We start from the raw sequence: 24467 nt of genomic DNA on the forward strand, positions 1-24467 counted from the left end.
GGGCAGACCAGGGTGGTAGCATCATTTTATGTAAATTAATTAAAAAAGAAACCAAGAGCCTGAGGCTCAGGGAAGGACTGTGTCTCAGAGGAATAGGTATAAAGTGGTAAGGAAAACACGCACGCACACGCACGCGCGCACGCACACACACACACACACACACACACACACACACACACTCACAGGAAGATGAGCAGGAATCAACAGTAACAAAAAAGTCATTAGACACAAAAAATAGCAAAATGTTAAGTAGAAATATAAATTAAATTATATAGAAATGATTTAAATAACTCAGTAAAAAGCCAAAGGCTAGCAGACTAGATAAAATACATGACCAAATTGCATAACAATGTCCATAATAAATATTATTCATATTAAAAATATAAAAGGGCTGGGAAGATGGCTTAGTGGTGAAGGCACTTGTCACCAAATCTGACAAATTGAATCTGATCTCTAGAACCAACTCCTACAAATTATTCTCTGACATACAAATGCATGTGTGGCATATATATAGGCACACACATGCACAGACACACAAAATAAATTAATTAAAAAATAAAAATACATTAAAGGGATGGGATGGATATAACAACACATAAGTAGTAAACTAAAGAAACTATCTATAATCATATAAGAAATATATACTAATATCAAAAGGTGCAATAATCACAAACACATGTAGCCAAGTTCCCAGATGCACAAAGCAAAACTTATAGCATTGAAAAGCAAAGTTCAGGAGCTGAAGGGTTGCTACACAGGAAGAACAACAATATCAACCAATCAGAACCACCCCCAAAGCTCCCAGGGACTAAACCACCAACCACAGAGTACACATGGAGGGACCCATGGCTCCAGCTGCACATGTAGCAGAGGATGGCATTGTTCAGCATCAATAGGAGGAAAAGCCCTTGGTCCTGTGAAAGCTCATTCCCCCAATGTACGGGAATGCCAGGGTGTTGAGGATGGAGTGGGTTGGTGTGAAAGGCAGCATCTTCACAGAAGGAGGGGGAGGAAGGAGAGGGTATGGGAGACGGGGGGAAAGGGGATAACATTTGAAATGGAAATACATAAAATATCTGAGAAAAATAAAATTAAAAAAAGAAAAAAGAAAAAGAAAGTTCAACAACAGGGAGAGACTACTATAACCCACATTAGATAATTGAACTAATAAGCAAAAGTTTAGGCACAACAGAAAATATAAATAAAAAAAAGCCATTTGGGTAAGCTACGGGTGTAGTTACTGATAGAGCACTTGTCTAGAATGTGCAGGGCTTCTGTGGTTCAATCTTCAGCAAACCACAAAATAAGAAAGAAAGAAAAAACCCCACTATCACAGGGCACCTCTTCTATAATCCTAGAAACTTCAGAGGCCAGGGTAGAGGGATAATTTGAGCCCAACCAAGGTTGGGGACATAGGAAGACTTCACCTCTAAACAAACAAAACCAATATGTAAACATGCAGAGCATTTGAGAACAAAATGAAGCACAGCTATGAAGCCATCAGAGGTGAAGGTCCTATGACTTCTGATACTGAATCTCCAAAGCTGCCTTCAATCGTAGTCTGTCTACCCTTCAATTCTGATTTTAGCAGAATCACTCAAAAGTATAGCTCAGCATAGATGGGACCCCAAACTCAACTATCTTCTTGCCTCAACCTTCCCTGTGCTGGGGCTATAGGTCTGTACACCCATATGGGACTGGCGTTCCATCATTGACTTTTCTTTACAGCTGAATAAACTTTCACTGAATTATGTGCTGGTTGTTTTTATCCATTCATCAGCCGATGAACACCTAGGCTAGTTCTGCTTTTCTGAGTAGTACAACAATAAAAACAAATGTGTAAAATATGGTGTACTGACCTTCACTATGTACATGGAACCAAAGAAGCCTGACTTGATGAGTAACTTCTTTATTTAGTTAAGTATGGACTCTTTTCCAGAAGTTAAAGAAATGCAGTGGAGGAGCTGGAGAGATGGCCCAGCAATTAAGAGCATTTGTTGCTCTTTCAGAGGACCTGGATTTGCTTGTCACGCCCCTTCTTAAGTACAGTTCCAGAAGATCGCGCATTGCTTTTTGACCTCCATGGGCACCAAGCGCACCACATTGTGCATACCCACACATGCAGGTAGACATATATGGAAAATATAAGTATTTTTAAAAAGAAATACATTTTTATTTTCTCTTTCTTTCTTTCTTTCTTATTTATTTATTTATTTAATTTTTAAGCACATTGGTATTTTGCCTGCATGTATGTCTACATGAAGGTATAAAATCACTTAGAGCTGGATTACAGACAGTTGTGAGCTGCCATGATGCTAAGAATTGAACCAGGGTCCTCTAGAAATGCAGCCAGTGCTCTTAACTACTGAACCATCTCTCTGAATCCCATTTAAAATATTCTTAAAAATAATATATAATGGTACTGGAGATGGCTCAGTGGTTAAGAGCACTGGCTGCTTTAACAGAAGACCAGAGTTTGGTTCTCAGGTGGCTCACATGTGCCTGTTACTCCAGGAGATCCAATGCCCTTCTCTGGCATCCATAGGCACCCATACACACATGTCCCCACATAGACACACAGACATACACATAAATAAAAATAAAATACATCTTAAGAAGTAATATATAGAGACCTCTTGTTTCAGAACAGCATGAGAGTATTTCAACCAACAAACTTCTAAACCAATTCTGAATGTAAGAGTAGTAATTCTTACCAATTGGGACATTTCAGAAACTATGCTAGGACAAGACGCCAGCATTCTATCTGTTTGTTTTCCAAATGACAACACAAAACAAACAAACTTAGTTATTTTTGATATCTACCATCAATAAATATTCATCATTATTTCATTAAAGAATATTCAGCACCAAAAGATTTTAGTATTTTTAGATTGTGTTTCATACTTATTTAAAATTATTTTAGCTTAAAAAAAAGCAACTTGTACTATCACTGTTGTACTAATTTTGCTGTTCTTTGACCAGATTTTATTTTTCTTGAGACAGGTTCTCATTATTTAACCCAGACTGGATTTTTACAATCTTCTTACCTTACTCTCCAGAATACTTCAACAACAGGCATGCCATACCATGCCCCCTAGATCTGATTCGGCTTTTAAACAATTACATGTAAGATCAATTTACCTTTTACCACAACGAGATTGTCCGAATGTGTCAAGGACTGGGGGCGGCTTCGAAGTTTGCTTTTGAAGGATCTTGGCCTGCGTGGTGATGCAGGTGGCACGGGAACTTCTGAAGATTGTGCTTTGCTGTCTTTAGTTGCTCGAAGGCGTTCATAGAGCTCCTGGAGCTCTTTATTCTGCTGTGTTTGAAGACTGACCACCTCTTGAATGTGTCTGAATAGAAATTATGCAAAGATATTTTAGTAACTTTGTTGCTATGAAGTCAAATTCAAAAACTTTATGACAGTACAAATAAAGCTTTAAAAAACATTAGTAATTTTTGTTTGATTTTTGAGACAGAGTTTATTTGTGTAACAGCCTGGCTCTGCTGGAACTAGCTCTGTAGACCAGGCTAGCCTTGAATTCAGAGATCCACCTGCCTCTGCCTACAAAGCATTAGTATTAAAAATGGTGTAATGCAGAGTATGTTTACAATTTTAGGATGGAAAACACCTTCCTAAGTAATAATACTAATTTATTACAAAAAAAGGATAGACAAACTGACAAAGACTAATCATCTCAATAGAGAAGGAGACATTTAATAAATGAAATTTAAAGCCAAATAGTTAAATATCAACTTTCTCTTTATTACAGACTATTATTCAGAATATTTAAATAGCTCCTAAAATCAATAATAAAAAACCTCAATTTTTCAAACAGAATACAAAAGGGGCTGGAGAGATAGCTCAGTGGCTAAAGGCACACACCGTTCTTCCAGGACTAGGGTTCGATTCCCAGCACCCACATCAGGTAGCTCACAACAACCTGTAAGTCCAGCTCCAGAAGATCTAACTCTTCTGGCCTCTGTGAATATCAGGAGTCACGAGACCACGCTCATGGCTAGGGTAACAGGCATATGTCACTATGTCCAGCTAAAATATGTTTTAATTCAATCTGTGTTGTGAAGATATAAAGAAACAAACACATCATGTATTTTGGAATGTAAAATGGTCTGGCTTTACTAGAACATACATTTTTTCTCAGATTTTTTGGACACAAGGTCTTCCTATGTAACAGTGGCTAGCCTGAAACTCATCAGTTAGCCTTGCTATGTAACAGTGGCTAGCCTGTTAGCCTGAAACTCATCAGTTAGCCTTGCTATGTAACAGTGGCTAGCCTGTTAGCCTGAAACTCATCAGTTAGCCTTGCTATGTAACAGTGGCTAGCCTGTTAGCCTGAAACTCATCAGTTAGCCTTGCAGCATTACTTTGCCTCTACCTCCCAAATCCTGGGATTATGGCATGAGTAACCAACCTGACATCAAACACAATTTCAACCATTATCTATAAGTTTTAATAGGACAGACATTTTAGCTGTATCCCACAGAAATATCTGTGTGTAAAAAGATAAGTATCATTTATATAAGCAGAACATGGGGAAGACTGAAGGATTTTTTGAGAAAGAAACTTGGATACACTCATTAATTGGAATTGCATGCAGTGATTTTTAAAGATAGATTTATGCAGATATGAACATTTATAAATGACATTTTAAAGCAAAAAAATATAGACTCGCATGTTTGTTATTTATTTTACTAAGGACAAAAAAGGATATGCACACAGTAAGTGCCTCTGGGAAGGGGAATAACAATCAAAATGTAAATAAATACTCAAGTTAATAAAGATAAAAAAAGAAGTTTTTTTTTAGCTTACTTTTTCATTATGTTACTGGAATATTGTCCTATATATCACTTTTTTGAGACAGGTTCTTACTATGTAACTTTGCTGGCCTAGAACTCACTATTGCAGACCAGACTAGCCTTGAACCCATAGAGATCTGCCTGTTTCTGTCTCCTGAGTACAGGGATTAAAGGTGTATGCCACAGGCCTGGCCTCAATTTTTAAAATTTAACTTTTAAAATACAAACCTGTACAACTAGAGATTGTCCAAACTAACAGGTAAAAGAAATCTCAGCTTACAGTTGTTGGTCTATAGCGTCTAGTATTGTCTAGTAAATTACTATAAACAAATCACACTCACAAAAGAATGCTAAAGGGCTAGGGATGTAGTCCAGGTGTAGTGAGACAGAAGAGGGAATGGGTGTTCATTTCCTTAGCCACTGCACAGGTTTTAAACACTAAAAAAATGTTAAACTGTTAATGATAAATTCTTTTGCGTTCCTATTCTAAGCACTCCTGATGTTTGCTTTCCTATTTTAAAAACAAAAAGCCCAGTTACTAGGGGACTATGCAATTTGACTCCCTAACTAGTAGCTCTTGGACTCTTCCTTGCTTCCATGGTTGCTTTGAGTACAAAGACTGTCAGTCAGCCAGATGGACTATTCTTATGCTAGCACCAGCAGTTTTGAATACCCCACTGATGCTTTGAGAAAATGACACGAGTTTACCCGATTGCTCTAGCTTCTAGAGTTAGAGGCAGAGCCTTAACTAGGACTGTTCTAACAGTGTGTTCTCAGCTTTTTACTATCAAAAGCATTGTAGAACTCAGAAGACTGCAAAAACATTCCTCTCTCCCTACAGGGCCAGAGGGGAATAACTTCTAGTGGCCTACAAGAGGGACTGCTGTGGCTGTTGCTAATCAGACAATGCTGTGCAAGGTATGCTGTGTTTCATCCAAATACTCCTCTGGCTATATAAGCAGGCTGTTAAGACTCTCTTGTTGAATCCTGTGCTGGCTTCTCTGGTGTAACATTAGAACCAGTATAAAGCTTCTTCTCTGGGGTGGTCTTGTCTTGCTTATTTTCAGTAGTATATGCTGGGCTGAAAACACAAAGAAAGAAACAGCAGAGCGAGCAGAGGGAATGAGAGCTGATCAGTGTGCAGGCCTAAGCTATTGAAAGTGGCAAGGCAGTTGGCTGCCTGACAGCTGAAGAAGAGACAGAGTTTGGTTGTCAGCGGACTGAGCTTCAAAATCAGCAAGGTTCAAGTGGTTGTCAGCTGAAGAAGAGGTAGCTCAATACTTCAACTGAGAGGCCGGGCAGGAACTAGGGAAATAGTGGAAATTGAAAGGAAAGGGAGCTGAGGCTGAAAAGGATTGAAAACTATAAAAGGTCAGAGGAAAGAAACTGCTGTTCCTGGTCACTGGAAGAATTCCAGAGAGCTGTCAAGACTTAAGCATGGAGGGTCTCAGAAACCCTACCCTGGGAGCCCTGGCCATTGCCAAGGGCTGAGGAATCCTGATACCCAGGGCTGCCTATCAGTTGCAATGCCACCTGCTGCCAAGGGCTAAGGAATCCCAACTTCCTGGCCCTGTATAATAATTCTAGCATTTTCAAAGCTAAGTGTCTTGCTACTTGTCCTACAGCAGAGCTTAAGACCAGAGAGCACTCCCACCTCCTCCTTCAGGTTACTATTACCAAACACCAAGGGATACAACAGATATCAAGAACCAGTGTTTGAAGACCCCATATTTTCTTATTCACAGTTTTCATCAGAGTAGAACAAAAGGCCCACAGATAGTTGATGGGTGAGAGCAGGGTCTTTGTCTAGCATTGCTCAAGCCTGTGTTCAATCATTAGCACTAGGACTGAAAGCTGCATAGGGGGATCATATCTTTTTTAAAAATTGGGACAGGATAGATTTTTTTTGTTTTATTCATTGTTTTGATTTTTTGAGACAGGGTTTCAATATATAGCCCCATCTGGCCTGGAATTTGCTATGTAGAATAGGCTGGTCTCAAACTCAAAGGGATCCCCACCTGCCTCCCAAGTTCAGGGATTAAAGGCATGTGTCACTACTCCTGTTCCTATTTTGAGTTGGTTTGTAAAAAAAGATTTTTGTTTCCTATAATCAGGAGGCTAGGGCAATAGGAACTTGGCAAATTTGAGGCCAGCCTTGGCTACATGGCAAGACCATATTTCAGACCATAAAACATAAATAGAACACTAACATCAGAAATAAAAAAAGCACTTTAAAAATAAGTATTGTACCATAAAATCTCAGTATACCTAAATGTCATAGTATTAAATATATTGAAAAATTGAAATACATGTAATATCAAACATGTATATATATATATGTATTTTAGTTAATTTTTGCTGTGTTAATTATTATTACTTATGTGTATGATATGTGTGTTTGTGAAGGCCAGAAGAAAAGTTTCAGGAGTTGGGTCTCTTCTTCCACTGTGGCTTCTGGGAATTAAACTCTGGCTGCCAGGCTTGCATGGCACTTTTCAAAGTAGATCGTGAATTTGTAATAGTGTTAACTTTTTTTGGTGGAGGTGGCGGTGATAATATTGTTGTTGCTATGACAGCACATGCCTGTAACTTCAGCCCTTGGGAGGTGAAGGCAACAGGGTCAGGAGTTCAAGATCATTCCTAGCTTAATTTAGCAAGTCTAAGGTTAGTCTGGTGTATGAAACCAAACACCAAACCAAACATATTAAACAGCACTCTGCATGGAAAAACATATTGTCATAGTATCATTACTAAAATGTTATGAACTCCTTTGCTTAATAACAAGTTTCATCTTAGAAGGATCTTATATTTTCCTAAAAGATAAACCAGTGTCTTTGACTATATTCATTAGCTAGCTATCTACTAAAAAAAGGTAATAAGAGTTGTAAATTCTTACTTCAAGAGTCCTAAAGGACAAGGGCTGAAAAAGCAAAAGGCTGAAAAAGCACAAAGGAGGCAGAAGCAGGATGAATCACCACAAATTTGAGGTCAACAAAGATTATCTCCAGGCCAGGCTGAACTACATAGTAAAGCCGCTCACTGGTTAACTGTTCTTCCAGAGGACTCAGATTCAATTCCCAGTAACCACATGGTGGCTCACAGCTGCCTGTGAGTCCTGATCCAGGGGATCTGACTCCTTCAAAACACCAACATATATAAAATTAAAATAAATTATTAACCCCCCCCCACAAAAAGAACTGGAGAGATGGTTCATAGTTAAGAGTATCAGGTACTCTTCCACAAGACCCAGATTCAATTCCCAGCACCCACATGGTGGCTAACAACTGTCTGTAACTCCAGTTCTAGGGGGATATCCAACTACCTCTTCTGACCTTCTGCACCCAAACACACAAAACAATTTTAAAAACTAAAATAAAATTATTTTATATACAATGATTTTATATATAATGATTTTACAATAGAATCCATTACAGTTTTACCACAGAAAAGTTTTAATCATCAAATGCCACCAATCCTCAATTAGCTATAAAGCAAAAATTGAGTTCTATAAACCTCTAAACAATTTTACTTGTTACAAAAGAGAGAGCATCCTTACTTTTCCCGTAATCTTTGAAGCTCCGCTTTCAAGTCCTCATCCTCGATTTCTGATTCATTGTCACTGCTCATTGGAGAAGATGGAGAATAGAAGAGTGAACTCTGTGTTTGAGCACGGGCTGGTAAATGCTGACCACTCTTTGGACCAGCTTTTGCCACTGACTTTCCACTGCCAGCAAGAGTGGCTGAACATTCATTAGTACATGTCTGTTTCCCAGGAGTTGATTCATCTTTTTCTTTATCTAACGTTTCAGACCCAGACTGCACACTAATTCCTGTAGTAGAAGTTTCTTCCACATTCTTTTCTGTCATCACTGAAGACACACTGGTCTCACGAGCTGTGCTCAAAGATAAGATGTCACCTTGTTCAGGGTCTCCTTTATCTTCTTTAAAGGTTTCATAGAGAGTTCGTAGCTTTTGTGAAGAAACTGAAGCTTTATGAGTGGGTATGGCAGGTTCCACTTCGATCAACTGTGTCACTGCAGCTTCAGTAAAGGTTAGTGCTTGCTCGTTAAACTGGGCTGTCGTTTTCTTGATGGCGGTCTGTTCTTTTCAAAAGACATCATTTTTTCTGGCTGCTGCTGAGGAACTGTAATCACCTGAAACAAAAAGGTAAATTGTCTGGTTCTACCTAATAAGAGGGTAAACCTCATAAGGAAATTCACTAACAAAGGACAGCATAGACAAATGGAAGAGCTGATTTGACATCTGTAATACTTGTTAATAACAAAACTTATACTGTCTACAGTCTGTCTTTCGATTGGGGCTCTTGGACAAATTAGCTTCACATTACTCAAATAAAATCCCACAATAAAATTTGCTGTGATTCTAAATGACATGAAATTAAATTAAGGAGGCAGGAGAGACAGATCAGCAGTTAAGAGTATTCTCTGCTTTTGCCGAGGACCAGGGTTTGGCTTCCATCACCTATATGGTGGCTCACAACCATCTGTAACTCCAGCTCACAGGGATCTGATACCCTCTTCTGGCCTCTGTGGGAACCCCTCAACGCATATACATACATACACATATGAATAAAAACAATAAATCTAGAAAAGGAGATTAAATTGATAAAAATGATGACCCCTAAAAGGATTATTTCTGTGCTCATTTACAAGTATCTTTAGATTTACCTTCAATAATATAAGGTGAAGAGGTAAAGAAATTTTATATCTTTCTGTATAATATAAATATATTACATCTTATATAAATATACATGAAGAAGTTAGCTATAGAATGATTTACAGCTAAAGTAAGGATCATCCACAGATCAATTTCAATTGCTGTCATTTTTTTTATAGTGCTGGGGATAGAACCCAGGATGATAGATGGTGGGCAAACTCTACCATGAAGCTGTATCACCAGCCCCGTTTCCCCTCATTAGGCGCCCAATGATAAAGTCAATCAAAGACACAAACCTGGAACCGACCCCGCTGAAATGATCCACTCATCGCTTTACATCTACTCAAAGCCCTAGTATCAGCTGAGAACTCCCGTGTCAGCGGAATGGGATCAGAAGCAATTGCTGATCTTTTATCTTCTGTTTCCACTGTAAGGTTTGTCAAATTATAAGCAAAAGAAAAATAATTTTTTAAGACAAATTTGTTTACATTACCAAAAATGAAGAAAAGCAGAAAATTTAACCCTCACTAATAATTAAAAGGTGTTAATGTATAAGCAACATTGTTTAAATCCCTAACTCTAAATCAGACATGGCAAGATTTATCCCAATACTTAGTATCTATATGAAATGAATAACTGAAAAACCAAATTAGTTACAAAAGAAAATAAAATGGCAACAACATTAATGGGATATTTAACATACATGAGCTACATGGAAAACATGGCAAGATTTGAGTATGAACGACAAAAAATAAAAAGTAGATGAAAAATGATGTTACCTAGTCTATGTCCCTGACTGTAAGCACACTACCTTGACGAACTTTTGATCTCTTGAAAAAGCTGGTTGACTGCCGTAGCCTGTATGCCCAGCTTTTTAATTTTCGAGTCCAGGATTTCCTGCTAATAGGATTTTTGAGACTAGGACAAGTAAAGCTTAGGCCAAAATATCCACCTCCTGTCTGCAGATGAATGGTTCCATCGCTTGACACAGCAGCAGGATAGGCCTCTGGATCCCCTGGAAGTGAAGCATCTGGGGACATCTCCTAATGGAGACAAAACCAAAGAAAAACAAAGTGGTAATAATTTAGAGTAAGGCAAATAAGTTTTTGGAATGCTAGACTTTCTTTACATGGATTTATAACTAACCAAAAATATTATACTATGAACTGTTGCAGTAACACTACTATATCAGACTGAAACTGAAGCCTTGACATTTCTTTGGAAATATTATGTCTTTAAATAAAGTCAAACAATATTAATTTTCCAGGCCAAAATATTTATTATCAACCTTGAAAACTAAAATTAAAAATAAGTTTTTTGCATGTGCCAAATAACTGAAAATTTTTTGGTGCACTAGAGAGAAAGTACATGTAAGCCAGGCTGTCCTTGATCCAGCTCTCACTGTCTTTACCTGCCAAGGGTATGCAGTACCATGACTGGATATAAATGCTATTAAATGAAATGTTAGTTTGCTCTCCTATTACTTAAGAGTTCAAGATTCTATGTCATACAATAGAAAAACAAGATATTTAATGTCACTGTTTGAGTGACAAAGAAATATGAGGTAATTATTGTGCATTCGTGTTCTAAAACTTTTATATTAAACCATGATTGCTATAAAACTAGAATCTTTTTGTCCTACTACTCCCCCCCCACAATACCCATAATTACTTTCTGTGCCTGAGTACTTTAAAAATAAATTATTCTTGCATACCTGGAATGAAGCCTATTTGATCGTGGTGAATGATGGTTTTTATGTGTTCTTGGATTCAGTTTTCGAGAATTTTATTTAGTATTTTTGCACTGATATTCATAAGCAAGATTGGTCTGAAATTCTCTTTTTTGGTAGGGTCCTTGAGGGGCTTAGGTATCAGAGTAATTATGGCTTCATAGAATGAATTAGGTAGTATTCCTTCTGTTTCTATATTATGGAATAGTTTGAGGAATATTGGTACCATGTCTTCTTTGAAGGTCTGGTAGAATTCTGAACTAAATCCATCTGACCCTGGGTTTTTTTTTGGTGGGGGGGTTGGGAGATTTTTTAATAACTTCTTCTATTTCCTTATGGAATATGGGCCTGTTTAGAAAATTTACCTGTTCTTTATTTAACTTTGGTATGTGGTATCTGTCTAGAAAATCATTCATTTTTTTCATCTAGATTTTCCAGTTTTGTTCAGTTATAGGCTTTTGTAGTAGGATCTGATGATTTTTTTAATTTCCTCCGTTTATGTTGTTATGTCTCCTTTTTCATTTCTGATTTTGTGAATTTGGATATTGCCTCTGGACCTTTTAGTTTGGCTAAGGGTTTATCTATATTGTTGATTCTCTCAAAGAACCAGCTTTTGGTTTTGTTGATTCTTTGTATTGTTCTCTTTTTTTTCTATTTGGTAGACTTCAGCCCTGAGTTTGACTATTTCCTGCCTTCTACTCCTGTTGGGTGAGTTTGCTTCTTTTTGTTCTAGAGCTCTCATGTGTGCTGTTAAGTTGCTAGGGTAAGATCTCTCCAGTTTCTTTACAAGGGCACTTAGGGTTATGAATTTTCCTCTTAGCACTGCTTTCATTATGTCCCAGGGATTCAAGGGTGGTTTAATATACAAAAATCCATTAGTGTATTCAACCATACAAACTCAAAGGAAAAAAAAATCACATGATCAACTACTTAGATGCAGAAAAAGCATTTGACAAAATATAACACCCCTTCATGTTAAAAGTTTTGGAGATCAGGAATTCAAGGCCCATACCTAAACATAATGAAAGCAATTTGCTGCAAACCAACAGCCAATATCAAATTAAATGGAGAGATACTTGAGGCAATCCCATTAAAATCTTGGACAAGACAAGGATGCCTACTCTCCCCATATCTATTCAATATAGTACTCAAAGTGCTAGCTAGAACAATAAGACAATAAAAAGATCAAGGGCATACAATTTGGCAGAAAAAATAACCTTTGTCATTATTTGCAGATGATATGATAATCAACATATGAGACTCCAAAAATTCTACCAGAGAAATTATCCAGCTGATAAACAACTTCAGCAAAGTGGACAGTTATAAAACTAACTCAAATAATTTGGTAAACTCCCATTATACAAATGATAAATAGTCTGAGAAAGAAATTAGGGAAATAACTCCCTTCACAATATCCACAGATAATATAAAATATCTTGGGATAACTCTAACCAAACAAATGAAAGACCTTTATGATAAGAACTTCAAGTCTCTCAAAAAAGAAACTGAAGAACATCTCAGAAAATGGAGAGATCCCCCATGCTCATGGATTGGCAGAATTAACATAGCAAAAATGGTCATTTTACCAAAGGCAATCTACAGATTCAATGCAATTCCTATCAAAATCCCAACACAATTCTTCAAAGACATTGAAAGAGCAATTCTCAAATTCACCTTGAAAGGCAAAAATCCCCAAATAACAAAAACAATTCTTAACAATAAAAGAATGGCTGGAAAATCAACATCCCTGAACTCAAGCTCTATTATAGAACAATAATGATTAAAAACTGCATGGAATTGCTACATAGACACTGAGGTGGATCAATGAAATAGAATTGAAGACCCAGAAATAATTCCACATACTTATGAACACTTGATCTTTGAAAAAGAAGTAAAAAAATATACAATGGAAAAAAGAAAGCATCTTCAATAAATGGTGCTGGTCTAACTGGATTTCTGTATGTAGAAAAATTAAAATAGACCCATATTTGTCACCTTTCAGAAAACTGAAGTCCAAGTGGATCAAGGAACTAAACATAAAACTAGATACATTGACTCTAATAGAAGAGAAAGTGGGAAAGAGCCTTGGATCCACTGGTACAGAAGGAAATTTCCTAAACAGAACTCCAATAGCTCACACTCCAAAATCAAGAATTGATAAATGAGACCCCATGAAACTGAAAGTTCTGTAATGCAAAGGACATAGAAAATAAGACAAATTGGCATCCTACAGATTTGGAAAATAAAACTTCACTAACCCAACATCCAATAAAAGGCAAACATATAAAATATATAAAGAACTCAAGAAGCTAACCACCAGAAAAACAAAACAACCCAATCAAAAACTGAGATATAAAACTCAGAATTCACAACAGAGGAATCTCGAATGGCAGAGACGTACCTAAAGAAGTGTTCAAGGTCCTAGTGATCAGAGACATGCTAATCAAAATGACCCTGAGATTCTACCTTATACCAATAAATAGAACTAAGAACAAAACCTCAGGTGATAACACATGTTGGTGAGGATGTGGAGAAAGAAGAACACTCCTCTATTGCTGATGGGATTGCAAATGGATACAACCACTCTGGAAATCAATTTGGAGGTTCTTCAGAAAACTGGAAATAGACTTGTCTAAAGACCCAGCAATACCACTCTTGGGAATATACCCCAAAGATGTCCCATCATATCACAGGGGCATATGTTCCACTATGTTCATAGCAGCCTTATTTGTGATAACCAGAAGCTGGAAATAACTCAGATGCCCCACACAAAAATAGATAAGGAAAATGTGGTTCATTTACATAATGAAATACTACTCTGCTGTTAGGAATGAGGATATCCTGAGGTTTGCAAGCAAATGGATGGAACTAGAAAATATTATCCTGAGTGAGGTAACTCAGACACAAAAGGACATGCATGGTATTTTCTCACTAATAAGTGAATATTAGCCAAAAAAAAGAGTTCAGAATATTTAATATACAGTCCACAGAACTCAAAAAGTTCAGCAAGCTGAAAGGCCCAAGTGGGGATGTCTTAGTCCCATTTCGGAGGGAGGGACAGGGGAGGAAAAGGGGATGGGAATGGGAAGAGAGGGGAGCATGATCTGGTATTGGGTCAGGGAAAAGGGTGGAAGACTTGGTAAGTGAGAGACCTTCAGGACTCAAAGGGGGATACCCTAGATGAAATGCCCTACAGTGGGGAGAAGAAACTTTCTGAGCCCACGTCCAGCAAAAGACAGGGCTTCAAGTGAGGGATGGGCTTGCTATCCCAGGGTCAAAACTCTGACCCATAATTGTTTCTGCTGAAAGGATTTCAGTGTAGGAACTGGAGTAGAGCCTGAGGAAAAAGAGGCCCAAAATGGGATCTAGCTCAAGGGGAGGCCCCAAGACCTGACGCCATTACTGAGGCTAGGGGCATTTACAGAAAGGGACCTATCATGACTGCCTGCCAAATGACTCAACAAAAAGTTGAGTCAAATGCAGATATGAGCACCCAACAAATGAACAGAAGCTGTGGATCCCTCTGATTGAATTAGGGGAAAGCTGGAGGAAGCTGAGACGGGGAGCAATCCTCTAGGAGGACCAGCAGTCTCACTTAACCTGGACCCCTGAGATCTCTCAGACCCTGGATCACCAACCAGGCAACGTACACCGGCTGAGAACATGCCTTCAATACATATATAGCAGAAGACTCCCGGGTCTAGGTTCAGTCAGAGAAGATGTACCTCACCCTTAAGAGACTGGAAGCCCCAGGAAATTTAAAGGTCTGGTGGGGTGAGTGGGGTGGAGACATCGTTGTCAAGACCAGGAGTGGGGTGGGGAAGAAGTATGCAATGTGGAACAGACACTGGAGGGGATGGACTGGGAGGGAAATAAAATCTTGAATTTAAAAGTGAATAAATAAATAAAATCTTTAAAAAAATAGAGTTTTTAAAAGAAATTAATAAAAAATCAAGGATCCTTCCTGTCTAATATGTGTCCCAGAAACCACAGATAGCTTTTGGATAAAATCCTGCCCGGAGAGCTTACTAATAATAAAAAAGTAAAATAAAATCAATAAAAAAAAAAAGCTGTTTGTTTAAAAAGACAAACACTTATGATCCAATAAGCATTATTAAAGATTTAGAACAAATCAGGAGAGACCAAGGGCCCAGGAAACACAGAGATGTTGTTCAGTTCTCTGAACCCCAGAGTTAACCCTGTGGTCCTAGGTTTGATTCCCAGAACTACATTGCCCAGAGAGAGGTGATTCCATCAAAGCACTGTCAGAATGTTGACTAGTCTCAGGCTTACAGGAAGGACAGGTCATCCAGTCAGATAGAAAAAAACCAGCTTACATCAAAATAACCAGATGGTAAAAAAGAAATTTTGATCAATCAACAGAAACCAAGACTCTGAAGTCACAATTGAGTTCCCACCACAGCTATTTCCTGGAAACACCAACCAAAAAAAAATTTGGACCTAAAATCACATTGATGATGATAGAGGACTTTAAAAAGTGGTAATAACTGGTTCCCATGCAAGAAAATGTGGAACAATGCCAAGCAACCAGGAGCTTCCAGGACTGCTTTCAAAAACCAGCCACTTTTAGACTATACATGGCACCCTGGGCTCCAACCCAAAACTGAATATCCTAGTTAGATTTATATGGAAGGGGAAGCCCTTGGTCCTGCAAGACTGAAACCCCAGTGAATGGGATTGTTGGGGGAGGGCCAATTAATGGGGGAGGAGATAGGAACGAACACCCATATAGAAGATAAAAGGGACCTAGGGATGTTTGGATGAGAAATCTGGGAAAGGTCTCCAACTGAAATGTAAATAAAAAATTACCAATTTAATAAAGATGGAGAAAAGGAAAAAATAAAAATCCTGGACCCACCTTGCTGCAGGTAAACAGATAGAAACTTTCAAAAGTAAAAAAAATACCCATTGAAATTATAGGTAAACACAATTCAAACAGGTGAAAATAAAACAAAACCGATCCAGGATTTAAAAAGAAATTTTAGTTTTAATGAAAGAAAATTACAAAGGCACACAACAACAAAAAAAAACTGAGAGAGACACAAGAATTTATGATCACCAGCAGAATAAACAGAGATAATATATGAGAACTGTTGCAAGAAGATTCCACCAAAACACTGAGAGAACAGTTAAAGAAATGGGCAAAATGCAAAAGGTTCATAACCCAAACATCCAGGAATCCATTTTTTGTCCCTGAGAAGGTCAAACCTAAGGATAATATATTTTTAAAGATCCTTCTCAACTTAACAACAGTTTAATATCTTCTTTGACTTATAAAGAATATTTTCCTAACCTAAAGTAAAAAATGCCACTTCTATACATAAGTCTTTTCCTGAATATTCATTTTAATTTTATTGTAGCCCTTAGTTACGTTGAAACAGGCTGTCAAATACTAGAATGTGAAACTTCATAAAAGGTTTGACTTATTGCTCAAAAAAAAAAGTTACAAATAGAACATAGTATACAATGGTTGAGGTACTAAGAAAAACAGTCTTTCCAACATCCTCATTCCAAGTTAGAAGATCCTCAGAGCATCTGCTCCCAAAATACAGCAGAAAGAAGAAATAGATTTTGGGCCAAGAGAAACTCAGTAAGAAGCAAAAACAACATCCAACAAAAAAGTAAATTTAGCTGGCTTTGTAGACTAGCTACTTTTTAGCGACCTGAAGGCAGCATTAAAATCAGTGGAGGAGGTTCAGTGGTTAAAAGGCAGCAGGTATGTCAGAACCTACATGGTGGCTCACAGCCATCATCAGTTACTCTAGGAATCAAACACCTCTTCTGATCTCAGTGGGCTCCTGCATACACATGGTGCATATACATAAACATTGGGCATACAAACATATACATAAAATTAAACACAAATATTTTTAAAAACAAAGAATGGATTGCAGTTACCAGAAATTCAAAAATGCAATCTTCATTGCAAAAAAGACTAATAAGACAATATAATCTACTTAAAAATAAAGAAATTGTATCATTATAAAATGCAGAGGAACAAAGAGAGGAAAGCATGATATGAAAAGTTAATATGGGAGAAAAATAGGAAATAAGATTATCTTCACTTATAGATGATAAAATTTTATACATGGAAAACCCAAAGCTGGATGTTGTGGTATATGCTTTTAATCCCAGCACTCAGATGTAGGTAGGTGGATCTCTGTGAGTTCAAAATCAACATGATCTACAGAGTGAGACCCTGTCTCAAAAGGAAAGAAACACAAAATTGAGGGTTGGGAGATGGCTTAGTGGGTAAAGCACTTACTATGAAAGCATAAGGAACTGAGTTCAGATCCTCTGAGCAAGATGTCTAGCTATATTATTCAAATCAGTGATCCTGCCACAACAGAACAGTGAAGAGTGATCAAAGACACTGTAGTAGTTTGAATATGTTTGGTCCAGGGAGTGGCACCATTAGGAGGTGTGACCTTTTTGGAGTATGTGTGTCACTGTGTGTGTGGGCTTTATGGCCCTCTTCCTAGCTGCCTAGAAGTCTTCTGTTTGTCTTTGGATGAAGATGTACAACTCTCAACTCCTGCTACACCATGCCTGCCTAGATGCTGCCATGCTTCCACCATGATGATAATGGACTGAACCTCTGAACCTGTAAGTCAGCCCCAATTAAACGTTGTCCTTATAAGAGTCGCCTTGGTCACAGTATCTGTTCACAGCAGTAAAACCCTAACTAAGACAGAAGTTGGAACCAGGGACTGGGGTATTGCTGTGATAAGCTTGACCATGCTTTTGTTTAGAAGAATGTAGATTTTGACTTTGGATTTTGAAAGCAGTGGAATGCTTTAAGTGGAGCTTAATAGGCTATCCTAGTAGGAATATGGAAGACTTTGTCGCTAGAGTGATTTGAATTGTGTGGACCTAGCTCAAGAGGTTTCAATGGAGAAGAATTTCAGTATATGGCATAGAGACTGTTCTTGTGGTATTTTGATAAAGAATGTGGCTGCTTTTTGCCATTATCCAAGGAGTATGCCTGAGGCTAAGGTGAAGAGATTTAGATTAATTGTTTTGAAAAGGGAAGTTTCAAAACAGTCTTGTATAAATTCTGTTGTGTAGTTGCTTTTATGAAGAGTGTTTTAATGAAAAGGAGCAAACTGAAAAAGGAAAAATACAAAATATATGGCTCAAGTATTAAAGGGGCATCAGGAAGTAGAATGAAGCTGAATCATATGTTCCAGAGATAACAGATTAAGGAAGTGGGACCTTGGGACAAAATCTTTCCCCCAATACACACAAGAAAGAGAAAAGGAACATCTAAAACAATACTAAAAGCTCTTAGAGCCAATAAATAAACTCAGCAAAGTTCAATGACACAATCCCAACACTAGGAGGAGTGGTTCATATCTATAATTCCAGCACGATGAAAGTTAAGATAGGAAGACTGCCATGAGTTTGAAGCTAACCTGGACTACAGAGTGGATGCCTTGTTTCAAGAAAGAGATAGAGATAGAGGTAGAGATAGAGATAGAAAGAGAGAGAGACAGAGTCAGAGAGAGAGAGAGAAGAAGAAGAAGAAGAAGAAGAAGAAGAAGAAGAAGAAGAAGAAGAAGAAGAAGAAGAAGAAGAAGAAGAAGAAGAAACTCAACTGTATCTCTACAGCCTAAACAATGAAGATTCCAAAAAGGAATTCATTATGGTTTGAATGTCCACATCAAAACCATGTTAAAATTTAATACCTACTGTACTGTTTGGGAAGATGAAACAGGCAGAACCTTTAAGAGGTAACTGAGTTATAAGGAGCACATTCTATTTAATGGCAAAGTAATGAATTCCATGCCCACTTCAAGCTACATAGTGAAACTCAGTCTTTAAAAGAAACATTCAAAATTATTAAATCAAGAGAGGGACCAATACGTGTATTATTTACAAGTTAATAATAATGACCAAAAACAATAATAAGAAACTTGTTTAGGAAGTATTGTTTAGATTTATTATTCTTGTGAAATGCTTTTGGGCTTACTCATTAATTCTATAACTCAAAATAGTTTATAAAAAATTTTAAAATACAAAATACATATACATAAAGTATAACATAAACACAACATGGTTTGGTTCTTTTTTTTTTTTTTCGAGCTGGGGGTCAAACCCAGGCCTTGCCACATCCCTAGGCAAGCGGCTTTACCACTGAGCTAAATTCCCAACCCCGCATTTTTGTCTAAAAACATAATACATATACAGAAATATACTGGTATAAATATTCATACATTAACTAAAACTGTATCCAGAAAAGATAAGAGCTATGTTTGCAGGTTTGGGAAGGTAATAAGATTTTATTTTATACACAAGTATATATTATTTGTATAGTAACTATGACACAAATTATAGTGGTAAACATTTAGGAAAAAAACTTATGATGTAAGGTAAAATTAAATGTTTCAGTATGTTCACCAATGTGTTTATAACAAAATATTATTTTAGAGAAAATATGTGATAAGCATGTAAATAGATCTATGTAGTCTTAAGAAAATTCAAAGACAAGCAGCAAATTGTTAGTGGACACTTCTGTGACTGAACAGGTAGAAAGGGGAAACAGGGTTAGGGCTATGGCTCAGTGATACAGTACTTGCATAGTATGTGTTTGGTCCCTGAACTTTACAAGAAAAAATGCATGGAAAGAAAAAGAAGTGGAATATGAACGTTCCTACATTATATAGGTGAGCAATTTCAATAAAAATCTAAAATCCAAAATCTGAAACTTTCTCAATACCAATATGATGATGCTATAGTGGAACATTCTAAATCTGAACAACCCCATTTAAATGTGTTGCAATTAAAATGAAGGTGGATCAAATAATATTATATAAAATTGTTCACATTCTTCATGTATAAATATATTAAAAACATAAATGAGTTCTATATTTAGATTTGAGAATAGCCCCAAGACATCACATTTCATATACAAGTATTCTACAATTCAGAGACTCTAAAATCTGGAAAATTTATAATCTTTTCTTTTTTTCTGTTTTTTTTTTTTTTTTTTCGGAGCTGGGGACTGAACCCAGGGCTTTGTGCTTGCTAGGCAAGCGCTCTACCACTGAGCTAAATCCCCAACCCCTGTAATCTTTTAATCCTAATCCTTATAGCAAAAACTTTTTCTTCCTGTTCCTTTTCCTCCTTTAAAAATAACTATTTCTACTTTCTTTGCTAATTGAGTTTATTCTTTGATAGTTTTGATAGTGTTTGTAATGAATTCTTATTACTCTTCCCCCAACTCTCATCTCCCTCTCATCTTTATCAACTCCTCTTCTCCCAACAAATTCTTTTCCCACATCCATGTCTTTACATTTATTTTTGTGAACCACTGAGTTTCATCAGGACCATGCATATAAGTCTATGTTTGGGACTTTTCACTGGAGCCTGGTGAGCTTACCATTGATTAAACAACCGAAGCAATGACTGTCTCTTTACTAGAATTTATTAGTAGCCTATACTAGCCTATACAGCAGGGAGTGGCTGGAACCTATGAGCCCCTCTTAGACTTTGTTTGTTGTTTTTACCTGACAAGGTCTCATGTCCAGGCCTGCCTCAAACTCAGCATGTGGTTGAAGATGATCTTGGACTTTGAATCCCACTATTCCTACCTCCTTGTGCTAGGACTATGGGTATGGTTTATCATCATGCTTAAATGTTCTACTGTTTTGAGATACTGGTCAAGCAATTACCACTGAGCCATATTCTGTTCTTTAGAGGTTAAGTATTATGATTGTGATGATTTTTGCTTTAAAAAATAAGTAAAACTTTTCAAAACAGTAAATCAATACTATAAAATTGTAAGGAAATGAATTAACAATTCTTAGGTTTTGTTTTTGCAGTTTCACTTAAGTTGAAATAAAAAAAGTATGTTCCTTCTATCCACAAAATAATCTATAAATACACAGTGCTTATGAACTGCAAGTTAACTCACCAGAAAGCTCTCTGAGATGGACCCAAAACAGATCTGCCATTTCTACTAAGTTCTGAGTAACTGCAGTCTATGTCATAGTCTTGTGACTATGACTAAGTCATAGTCTTAAATGACAGTTACTTCTGAACTTTTTAGGAGAAAAGACTTTTTTTTGAATTCCTAAGCAAAGAATAAGAATTTAAGAAAGGTACTTACGTGTAAACATAGCTCGCTGGGTACAGAAGTTATCACATTCAGGTCTCTTTTGAGCACTGGTATATGAGCAGGCTGACTTGCAGCCGCATTCGATAGAATCTTAGAGCCTGTTGGTTGGAAATTCGGGGATTGTGCTTGGCTATCTTGAATCCCACAGTGACTGATGGCTATGACTTCTGGCATTGGGGAGGATAGTATATCTTCAGCAGAGGAAGAAAACGGAGAGTCTATGCTTTGAGTATCCTTCTGACTCTCAGGACAGATGGTAGAAATGCTGTGCTCTTGATAGAGCAGGTTTCTTAATTTTTCATCCAGTGTTTTAATTCGATTGTCTGTAAACTCCATTTTTGGAGGTCGTTCCCCATCTGATTCCAGGATAGTCGCAGGTAGAAGCACAGTTGGTTCAAAGACAGGAGTCTGAGTGGCACCGACAGCCTTAGGAGAACTCGTTTCAGTGTTTACTGTGGTTTCTCCTTCTTGTGAAATAAACTCTGCATCTATAGTTGGCTGCTGTACTGATAAGGATTGAGGCTTTTGATCAGAAGATACAAGTACTGACGTTACAACAGCATTACTGCCAATCTGAACTGATTCAGCAGGATGGGACATAAGCACATCAGCCGGAACAGCAGCTTGCTGACATGGATATGTAGGTATGAACATGCCTGCTTGGCTGGTGAGTGCCTCACATCCAGCTGGATCTGGATACACCAAAGTAGCAGAATAATTGGAAGTATCAGTAGCTGGTGCCTTTAGTTTGTCATCTTCTGCTTGATAGGGAATACTCGTCTGCTCCGTTTCTACACTAGCACGTTCACCAATCTTACCATCAACCACATGCTTGTGTTCTAACTTGGAGGTGAAAGCTACATGATGCCCTGGATTATTCTCTACAGTGAACAGTGTGTCCTGTGATATTTCTTGATTACTTGTGTTATCTGGAACAATAACAAAAGAATAGCTAAGTTAGAATGACTACAAAGTGCAAATACAAAAGTCAAGAGACAAGAAAAGCAAGGGACAAATGAGTCTATTTAACAGTATATGTGTAAATAAAACCTACAACATCACAGAATTCAATGGTCAAGAAAAAAATGACATTGTTTTTTAAAAAAATATTGAATAAAATGAAGTGTTATATATCGATGTCTTCCAAATGCTTATGAAAACTGTCATAGTATAAAATATTCGTGAAAACAAATTAATGATATAATTGGTAATTTGTAACCATAGCATCCAAGTCCATATAAAGCTGGAAGGTAATAAAGCTTACTAGGAAATGGATGTAACCCAGGCACCATAGCCACGGAAGGCTGAAGGGAAGGAGGAGACTGCGCCTCACGATTTTTTATTGTTTGGTTGATACAAAACCGCCAGCGACCAACTGGGGATGACTGAGGAGCAGATTCATCTGTAGAAAGATTTATCAACAAATTACACACTAAGCAACTGTCAATTTGTTCATGTTATTAAATAAAGAAATCAAGTTAAAATTTGCTTGTGTTGACTCCATTCCCAATGGTACAAGGATAATTATAAACCATAACATCCTAACCTTGACATGCGGTCTACAGAAATAAGTATAAGGTATGTATTAATAGTGACCAGAAGCAAGGCACTCTATTTAAATAACTGGGACATAGTTTCTCCATTAATATTTATAGCTGTTGTTGTGCAGCCTGATTATGGTTGTGTCTAAGTGATATGATGGTGATGTAAAGCCATACAAGCATTAAAGTGTACAGAACTAAGAAGAACCAAAACTACAGAACCAGAAGAAAGAGAAGTAAATCCAGCTCGTGGCAATATAAAAGTAAAGTAAGCAAATCCCTACATCTGTAAACTTTCTCAAGTAACTTACTTTGGAATGTTATCTTACATTGTCAGTCAGAAACTCACTCAGATTTCTGCTAACCAACAAAGTAAGATACAGATGTGCGCTTCCTGGTTGCTGCCGCCGCAGAGAGCTCATGGGCAGCACCCCGCGAGCAAACTTGAGCCTCGGGACCACAGGTAAGACCAACTTTTCTGCTGCAAGAGACCTGCCTGGTGAACTCGGGACACACAGAGGCAGAATTCCTCTAGGACCGGGCACTTCCTGTGTTTACCGGGAGTCCCACACCCGCGGATCCCGGCCCGCAGCAGCTCTCTGCTCCCAGACCCCGTGGGAGAGAGACCTCACCACCTGGTCAGGTGGGCACTCCTGAGGCTGCAGAGCGGAAGAGACCACCAACACTGCCCACCCCTGCTCACATCCCTGGCCCAAGAGGAAACTGTATAAGGCCTCTGGGTTCCCGTGGGGGAGGGCCCAGGAGTGGCAGGACCCCTGCCTGAGACACCACCGGAACCTGAAGGAAACAGACCTGATAAACAGTTCTCTGCACCCAAATCCCGTGGGAGGGAGAGCTAAACCTTCAGAGAGGCAGACACGCCTGGGAAACCAGAAGAGACTGCACTCTGCACACATCTCGGACGCCAGAGGAAAACACCAAACGTCATCTGGAACCCTGGTGCACTGAAGCTCCCGGAAACGGCGGCGCAGATCTTCCTGGTTGCTGCCGCCGCAGAGAGCTCATGGGCAGCACCCCGAGAGCGAACTTGAGCCTCAGGACCACAGGTAAGACCAACTTTTCTGCTGCAAGTGACCTGCCTGGTGAACTCAAGGCACAGGCCCACAGGAACAGCTGAAGACCTGTAGAGGAAAAACAACACGACCGAAAGCAGAACACTCTGTCCCCATAACTGGCTGAAAGAAAACAGAAAAACAGGTCTACAGCACTCCTGACACACAGGCTTCTAGGACAGTCTAGCCACTGTCAGAAATAGCAGAACAAAGTAACACTAGAGATAATCTGATGGCGAGAGGCAAGCGCAGGAACCCAAGCAACAGAAACCAAGACTACATGGCACCATCGGAGCCCAATTCTCCCATCAAAACAAACATGGAATATCCAAACACACCAGAAAAGCAAGATCTAGTTTCAAAATCATATTTGATCATGATGCTAGAAGACTTCAAGAAAGACGTGAAGAACTCCCTTAGAGAACAAGTAGAAGCCTACAGAGAGATGGACAAAAATGCCTGAAAAGAATTCCAGGAAAAACATAAAT

At 38.0% G+C, this 24467-nt stretch overlaps 1 protein-coding gene across 1 annotated transcript in view; it reads right to left on the minus strand.

Annotated features, from left to right (window-relative positions):
• LOC116888713 (serine/threonine-protein kinase WNK3-like) overlaps positions 1 to 23289 on the minus strand; it is a 31353-nt gene extending 8064 nt beyond the window's left edge. The window contains 7 exon segments of the mRNA XM_032890000.1: positions 3142 to 3353; positions 8375 to 8924; positions 8927 to 8972; positions 9792 to 9922; positions 10307 to 10538; positions 21357 to 22294; positions 22630 to 23289. Coding sequence (XP_032745891.1) covers positions 3142 to 3353; positions 8375 to 8924; positions 8927 to 8972; positions 9792 to 9922; positions 10307 to 10538; positions 21357 to 22294; positions 22630 to 22657 — 2137 coding nt within the window. The 5' untranslated portion in view covers positions 22658 to 23289.
• Positions 23290 to 24467: the final 1178 nt, after the last annotated feature.

Source organism: Rattus rattus, chromosome X, assembly GCF_011064425.1.
Source record: "Rattus rattus isolate New Zealand chromosome X, Rrattus_CSIRO_v1, whole genome shotgun sequence".
Classification (NCBI taxonomy): Eukaryota; Metazoa; Chordata; class Mammalia; order Rodentia; family Muridae; genus Rattus; species Rattus rattus.